Consider the following 9,062-nt stretch of genomic DNA (forward strand, 5'->3'; position numbering starts at 1 on the left):
TAATGTATGTTGTATGTTAAATCGTATGTTTCCGCTCCAATTATTGTGTTCCAATCACATGTGTACTTTTTTTTTTCTTTTTTTGTTGTTGATTGGTTTCCTCTGACATAATTTTGGAAACTATATGTTTGATGACACTCGCAAATATGTTATTTATGTCACAATGTCGTTAAATAAATTTGGTATATAAAAAGTGTATTTGGCATTCTTTTTTATAAGACAGTTATAGTATATTAACATTGCTTGTTTCTTTAACATACATTCTTGGTTTGTTTCCTCACGTGGTGTGGAAGGGGCAGAGGGCGTGGTGCGTAACCCATTGGTAACGTGCTCGCCTGGTGTGCAGTCAGTCTAGGATCGATTCGCGTCGGTTGGCTGTTTCTCGTTCCAGCCAGTGCACCATCGATGGTATATCAAAGGCTGTGGTATGTGTTTGTTATCCTGTCTGTAGGATACTACATACAAAAAGATCCCTTGCTACTAAGGGGAAAAAAATGTAGCGGGTTTCCTCTGTAAGTCTATGTCAGAATGACCAAATATTTGACATCCAATAGCCGAGGATTAATAAATCAATGTGCTCTAGTGATGTCGCTAAGCAAACCAAGGGTTAACTTTGTCTCTCAGCGACGTTAATATCAACACACCCGAAAACTTTTATTTGACTTTCGTAATATACAGAACACAGAAAGAAACGCGATAACTAATTTAGTTGTTTGTTTTTTGTTGTTGGGTTTTTTTCTTGTTGTTTTTGTTTTGTTTTTTTGGGGGTTTTTTTTTAATTATTCAGTTCGAATCCCACTAATGTTTGAGTCTATTAAAATAATCATTGTCGTGTGAACATTTTAAGTCAAATTTTGACATTCTATTTCCGAATTCATTTTATCACGAAACAATAAATATATGGAAATATTCGCGTTTCTTTTGCTGTTTAGTATATATTCCAGGTCCGTAGCCGTAGAAACTTAAAGAAATTTTTTTTGTTAACCGTTTAAGGAGTTTTAGACTATCAACTACTCAGTTGCCCCCCCCCCCCCCCCCCACCCACCAACCCCCCCCCCCCCCCCAAAAAAAAAAATATCCTAACTACGGCCCTGGTTACACTGATTTCATTGTTTTCTAACCATATTGGGCAGTCAATCCCCTCCCCCATTGTCATTTCTCATCTCTCTAAACCACAGCCTACCTGTTATTTTTTTATTATTATTATTATTATTTTTTTTTATCCCTCTTCCCCCTTTCATTTCTCTTCTTTGTCCCCCATCTCATTTCATTACATATGGCAGCTCCTAACTTCAACTTCTTTTGCTGTCCACCTGCACATCCCAGACCTTGTCTCTCCAACATGTGCTTGTCTCTTGTGGCTATCTGTGCCACACACCTGTCATTTCCCACATCAGCTTTTAGCTGTGGGCTTAGTCTGATCAGTTCGAAAAGTGTCCAGTGGTTACTCCTGGCATTATTAAGATGTACCTGCCTCAACTTTAATTGAGTCTAGTCTCTTAGTAAGTCCATGCACCCACCTAACCTCTTCAGTCCCTACCACTGAAAAAGCTGGTCTGACCCACGGCACTAGATAGCCATCGCCGATTGTACAGTAACGCAGTAAGTGGTTACAGCTGTTTCATAGCAAGCCAACCGGGTGGGGGGGGGGGGGGGGGTTTTAGCTCAGTCGGCTGAGGTGTTTTTGTCGCAGGACCAAACCACCACGGTGGATCCATTCAACTGATTGGATTTGTTCTCGTTCCAACCAGTGCCCCACAACTGCTTAAAGTTCGTGGTATGTGCTTTCCAGTCTAAGGAAAAGTGCATATAAAAGATTCATTGCTGCAGTAGGAAAACAGATTTCCTCTGTTAACTACGTGTCTGAATTACCGAATGTTTGACATCCAATAGCCGATGATTAATAAATCAATGTGCTCTAGTGGTGTCGTTAAACAAAACAAACTTTAACTGTAACTTTCCATAACAAGCCAAGAAGTAGCCAACCAACACTCTGGAAACTAGTTGGACTAAGGCCGTGGTATGTGCTAACCTGTTTGTGGTGAAGCAATTTAAAATAGTCCTTACTTCCAAAGGACAAATGTAGCGGGTTTCCTCTAAGATTCAATGTCAGAATTATCAAATGTTTGGCATCCAATAATCGATAATTACTAAACCAATGTATTCTAGTCAAATGGGTGGGATTTAGCCCAGTTGGTAGGACGCTTTACCAATAAATCAAATACCGCGGTATGTGCTGCCGTGTCTAAGGCAAAATGCATATAAAATACCCTTTACTTCTAATGGAGAAAGTGGCAGGTTTCTCCAAAGACTAAATGATATAATCATCAAATGTTTAACATACAATAATCGATTATTAATAAATTAAAATGATCTAGTGGAATCGTTAAACAAAATTCTATTTTAACTTTGACAAAGCAGAGTGTCCAATCAAACGTCATGGAATCTCATCTTTATATAATTCCACATATTAAACTCAGAAACTTGCATATAAAAGATATTTTGCTGCTTATAAACAATTATCATTTTTTTTAAAATTCAATAGCCGATTATTAATTAACCAATGTGCTTTAGTTGTGTCGTTGAAAAAAAGAGTATCCCCCCACCAAAAAACAAACAAACCCAACAACAACAACAAAAAACGTTTAACATGTCCCGATCAAACTTTGTGAACACTGAAAGTTTGTTTTGTTAACGACACCACTAGAGCACATTAATTTATTAATCATCGGCTATTGGATGTCAAATATATGATCATTTTGACACGTTCTTAGAGAGGAAACCCGCTAATGTGTTTTCCATTAGTAGCAAGGGATCTTTTATATGCACCATCTCACAGATAGGATAGCACATACCACGGCCTTTGATATACCAGTCGTGGTGCACTGGCTAGAATGAGAAATAGCCCAATGGACCCACTGACGGGGATCGATCCCGAACCGACCGCGCATCAAGCGAACGCTTTACCACTGGGCTACGTTCCGCCCGTCTCTGAACATTAAAGACCTTATATTCATTGTCGGAGAACAGAAGCAACACGTACGTCAGAGTATACTGCACAGTTGATTAAAACATGGAGTTCATCTTCCATCTACGACACCACTAGAGCACATTGATTGACTAATCATCGGGTATTGGATGCCAAACATTTCGTAATTCTGACTCGTAGTCATTAGAGGAAACCCGCTACATGTTCCGTTAGCAATAAAAACACACTTATATGTAATTTCCAACAGACAGAAAAGCACATGCCATGGCCCTTAGCCATTTGTGGGGCACTGGTTGTAACGATAAATTAAACCAAATCCACTGAATGGATTCACCAAAGTGATTCGATCCTGTGACGCAAGCAAACAGCATTAGCAATGCTATTAGACCACGAAACATGCCTGCATAAAACATTGGTGACAGATGGAATAGGTATTGGACTATTTACATCAACACATTAAACGTTATGATCCTTGAGGAAAAAAAATCCGGCGTTTAGTGTAATTTACGTTTTTACAAGGACATGAGGGAATTGAAGTATACAAATGACAGATTGTGCATCACATAATTGTTCAGCAGCTGGTAATGTAATCGGAATGACTGTTGATGACGAAAGCTCGCCTAGACATGATGTGACATTGGCTCATGTCAGATCTTTTAATGGAGGTCAAAGAACTAATAAAGAAAAGGAAAAAAAGAAGAAGACTCTTATAAAAAAAAAATAGCATAAGAAGGGGCCTGTGCTCAAGGCTTGGTAACGTTTTCGCAATAAATAGCGTTTATGCGTAATTTGATTAGCTACACCACTAGAACACATTGACTATTAATCGTCGGCTATTGGATGTCAAACATTTCGTAATTCTGAAACGTAGTCATCACAGAAAACCTGCAACATTTTTCAGTTAGTAGCAAAGGGCTATTTTATATCCACCATTCCACAGACAAGATAACACATACCACGGCCTTTGATATAATAGTTGCGGAGAACTGGCTGGAATGATAAATAGCCCAATGAGCTCACCGACGGGGATCGATTCTAGACTGACCGCGCATCAAGCGAGCCCTTTACCACTGGGCTACGTCCCGCCTCTTAGCGTGTATTAAGCTATTATTATGGTTATATATTTCGTAGTTTGTTGGTGGTCATTGCTGAACCTAGTTTGGTTTCGTACGAGCGGGGGTGGGGTTGGGAGAGCATTGGAATAAAAAGGGTATATAACGAACGCCGTGAAATCAACGTGATGATCACTGTTAAATTGACGATCATTTGTGATCGCCTTCTTGATCAGCAGACTCGTCATCATCACTGCAACCACCATCATGAGTTTCATCAATATTATCACCATCATCACCATCACCATCGCTGATATACCCACAGCAACCAAAATCATCATTTTCATAAATATCATCATCATCACAATCATCATCATCACCACTGCCATGCCCACAACAACCAACATCATCATTTTCATAACGATCATCATCATCATCATCATCATCATCATCATCACTGCCATGCCCATGACAATACTTATTGTACGATCATCATTTCATCATAGTACAGTTATCATTTCATCACGATCATCCAAATTATTAACATCACCGATATGTAAAGGACAATCGTTATTGTACCATCATCATCATTATCATCATCATCATCGTCACCACTACTATGTCCAAAGCTATCATAATTTTCGTGACCAGTATCAACACAATAACTATCACCATCACTCCTGGCATCACCACCAGCATTATGATATGTATTGGGAATCGGTTGGAATCTCAACATCGATCATCCGTTGTAAAGGTTAGGTACCAACCGATCAACTTTCCATTACATATTCGGTTAGAATTATAACAACATACGAAGGATTTTGATATATAAGAGACACATACACACATACACACACACACACACACACACACACACACACACACACAGACATATATATATACACACACACACAAACACACAAACACACACACACATACACACACTCAAACATATATATCTATATTATATATCTATATTATATATATATACTCTTCAAAAGAAGAAACGCAAAACCACATTGTCGTAACATTTGGAGAATTGATTTCATTATTGAATGTTGAGTCCGATAATTACCAAATGTTGCAGGATTGTTCACAATTCACTCTAGTCCATTGTGAGTAAGTGATAGGACACACCACCAAGGTCAAGGTCATCTGGAGTCAATACCGGGTGTGGCCTCCGCGTGTGTTGACAACTGCCTGGCACCGCCTGCCCATTGAAGCAACCAGAGAACGGATGACGTCCCGGGGGATGGTGGCCCACTCGGCCTGCAAGGCTGCTGCCAGCTCGGGCAGGGTCTGGGGCTGTGGTTGTCGCTGTCGGAGGCGTCGGTCCAACTCGTCCCATAGATGCTCAATTGGGTTCAAATCCGGTGATATCGATGGCCAAGGAAGGACATTAATGTTGTTGTTCTGTAGGAAAGCCGTTGTGAGACGTGCTGTGTGAGGCCTGGCGTTGTCATGTTGGAACACTGCGTTGGCGTTGGCCATAACTGGAACGATGTGTGGCCGGAGGATCTGGTCAATGTAGCCCTGTGCATTCAGGTTGCCCTGCACGTGGACCAGGTCAGTTCTGCCAGTGTGTGAGATGGCTGCCCACACCATGACACTACCCCCGCCGAATCTGTCCACTTCCTGCACGCAGTTTGCCGCATAACGTTCACCACGACGCCTATACACGTGACATTTTCCATCATGACGTCGGAGCAGAAATCGGGACTCGTCACTGAACCACACCTGTCTCCATCGCAGTTGAGGCCATTGTCGATGAATCTGGCACCACTGCAGTCGGAGTCGACGGTGTTGTGGTGTTAAGATGACACCTCGAACTGGACGTCTGGCACGAATTCCTACCTCACGTAGGCGGTTCCGTACGGTCTGGTCGGATATCCTGCGCAAACCTGGTATTGCTGCGGCTGTGGAGGTGGCAGTAGTCAATCGTTCCCGAAGGTGGCGTACCCGGATGTAGCGGTCCTGCCCGGGGGTAGTGACCCGTGGTCGACCGGATCTAGGGAGGTCACGTGTTGATCCATGTTGCTGGTAACGGTCCCACAGTCTGGAGATGGTGCTTGGGGACACATGGAATGCCTTGGCAACGGCCGTTCTGGATTCGCCTGCGTCTAGTCGGCCGATGGCATTGTTTCTCTGCGGTTCACTGAGACGTGGCATGTCCTGGATTGTCAACTGTCGGCCAGATACAGAGGCCAGGCAAGCGAACACCCTGCACTTGTATACTGTCGGTGTTCATGTTGCACGTGCAGACAACGCACGTGCAGTGGTGACATGGTTTGGACGTGGCTGCGTTTTTGCGAATATTCACATTTTGGAACTTTATTGTACAGTAGCTGCGTTTTATCGAATGTAACCGTGGGAATGTGTTTGGGACATGCAATGACTTTATATTCACAAAGCATGAACCGGTAGGAAACATAAAATCGGAGTTATAACCCATTTGTACCCTTTTGCGTTTCTTTTTTTGAAGAGTATATATATATATATATATATATATATATATATATATATATATATATATATACACACACATATACACATACACACACATACACACACATAAACACACACACTCAAGCATACACACACAAATAGATACACACACAAATATACACACACAAATAGATACACACACAAATATACACACACAAACAGACACACATACATACACAAACAAACACACACACACACACACACATACACACACACATACACACACACACATATACATACACACATACACACACACACACAAACAACCCCCCCCACACACACACACATATATACATACACACATACACACACACACATACAAACACACACACACACACACACACACACACACACACACACACACACACACACACGTCACGCGCGCACACACACACTCACAATCCCACACCAAAACGTAACCAAAACATAGCAGTACCCTTATCGGCATTGACCATCAATACATCGAATTATTTCATTTTCCGAATCATCGTCCTTTGACTGTTATTTTATTTTTAAATCCTCTGATAATCTTGGAATCACAATCTACATTTGTCTTCTTCCTTTCTTTTTTTTCCTGTGACAAAAATCAAATAATTCAGTTGGACGTATTATTCCGTGTTTAATCTTCCGTTCCACTGATTTATGCATTTCCCTAAAACACGAAGAAGAAAATCAATTTAAATAATGATACGATGTTCTTCCTAGCTCCGTCCATGCAACACTGGCGGTGTGCATCCCAACAGAACTCGCAGATTCGTTTACGTAACTCGTTTAATTCCAACAAAGAAACTCGTACCGAGCGTGACGTAGACAAATGAGAAGGCTCCAAGAGAAATGGTTTCCGTCACCAAGTGTCTCCAGTCTGCGCCCATTGCCCGGTTAGGAGATTTCATTTCGCACGACACGAGAATGCCGCTTTTGGCGTGAAAGGTATTATTTATTACAGCTTTTTTTTTTGAAAATGTACACTCGAAATACTATTTTAGGATTTTAGGAGAGAAACAAAAAGTGGCCTGTTTTGGTTTAAAGGGAGTAAAAAAGCAAAAGCTCATATATACTTTTTTACAATAATTCCTTATACTGTTTGACAGTCTGAGTGAGTTGTAATGAAGGTTCCAAGTTTCAAATTTCATAAACGACAGTTGTAACATATGCGGTTGAAAATAGATTCACTATAGCTACACAGATTCCATGTATACCCTCCCCAAGGCCGTTGCTAGGATTTGTGTTGGGGTTTTTTTTGGTGGAGGGTGGGGGTAGAGGGCGGGCAAGCAAATCCGTGGAACGAACGAGCATGGAAGGCGCAAGACACCAAGGGGTCCTGAAAATTACGAAATATAGAGGTTCTTTCATCCATTTGAGGGAAGTTATATACTTCAAACCCTAAAATTCTATTAGTTTTATCGTATTTTGTTAGGGGCTAACTGCCGCAATTCACCCCCCCCCCCCCCCCCCCCCATTTCTGGCTCCGCTCCCAACAACTGTGTGATTTGTTTGTTTTAGGAACTATAGGATATCCTGAACATTAAACAATCGGCTAAAAGAAAAAGGGAGCTACTACTAATTTGTCTTAATGTTATACAGGGGGCGGGACGTGGCCAAGTGGTAAAAGCGTTCGCTTGATGTGCGGTCGGTCTAGGATCGATCCCCGTCGGTGGGCCCATTGGGCTATTTCCCGCCAGTGCATCACAACTGGTATATCAAAGGCCGTGGTATGTGCTATCCTGTCAGTGATATTGCGCATATAAAAGATCCCTTGCTGCTAATCGAAAAGAGTAGTCCATGAAGTGGCGACAGCTGGTTTCCTCTCTCAATATCTATGTTGTCCTTAACCATATGTCTGACGTCATATAACCGTAAATAAAATGTGTTGAGAGCGCCGTTAAATAAAACATTTCCTTCCTTAATATTATATAAAACATGATTTCGAGGTTGTTTGGGGGTTTTTTGGGTTTTTTGGGGGGTTTTTTTTTTGGGAGGGGGGGGGTTGGACCGGCCTCGGTGGCGTCGTGGTTGGCTATCGGTCTACAGGCTGGTAGGAACTGGGTTCGGATCCCAGTCGAGGCATGGGATTTTTAATCCAGATACCGACTCCAAACCCTGAGTGAGTGCTCCGCAAGGCTCAATGGGTAGGGGTAAACCACTTGCACCGACCAGTGATCCATAACTGGTTCAACAAAGGCCATGGTTTGTGCTCTCCTGCCTGTGGGAAGCACAAATAAAATATCCCTTGCTGCTTGTAGTAAAAGAGTAGCCTATGTGGCGACAGCGAGTTTTCTCTCAAAATCTATGTGGTCCTTAACCATATGTCTGACGCCATTTAACAGTAAATAAAATGTGTTGAGTGCGTCGTTAAATAAAACATTTCTTTCTTTGATTTCGTTTTAGTTGACATCATGTCACAATCGGTACCCTCTACGTTTTGTGCATTTATAATGTATCAAAAAGTTTGTTTTTGTTAAACGACACCACTAGAGCACACTGATTTATTAATCATCGGCTATTGCATGTCAAAC

At 41.7% G+C, this 9,062-nt stretch overlaps 1 protein-coding gene across 1 annotated transcript; it reads right to left on the reverse strand.

The window, feature by feature from the left end:
* Positions 1-4,251: 4,251 nt before the first annotated feature.
* LOC121385147 (prostatic spermine-binding protein-like) lies at positions 4,252-7,439 on the reverse strand. The gene is made up of 2 exons (XM_041515685.1): positions 7,309-7,439; positions 4,252-4,498 (listed from the first exon to the last, which is right to left on the reverse strand). Exons 1-2 carry the CDS (start codon positions 7,437-7,439, stop codon positions 4,252-4,254), a joined length of 378 nt encoding a protein of 125 aa, XP_041371619.1.
* Positions 7,440-9,062: the final 1,623 nt, after the last annotated feature.

Source organism: Gigantopelta aegis, chromosome 11, assembly GCF_016097555.1.
Source record: "Gigantopelta aegis isolate Gae_Host chromosome 11, Gae_host_genome, whole genome shotgun sequence".
NCBI lineage: Eukaryota > Metazoa > Mollusca > Gastropoda > Neomphalida > Peltospiridae > Gigantopelta > Gigantopelta aegis.

What these genes read in the sequence shown, in the direction of transcription:
- LOC121385147 (XM_041515685.1), bottom strand. Translation starts at nt 7,439, where the DNA reads ATGAAATCTCCTAACCGGGCAATGGGCGCAGACTGGAGACACTTGGTG. An exon ending in GTTGGAATTAAACGAGTTAC is followed by an intron (nt 4,499 to 7,308) that starts GTAAACGAATCT and finishes TGGGCATGGCAG; the next exon opens with TGATGATGATGATGATGATG.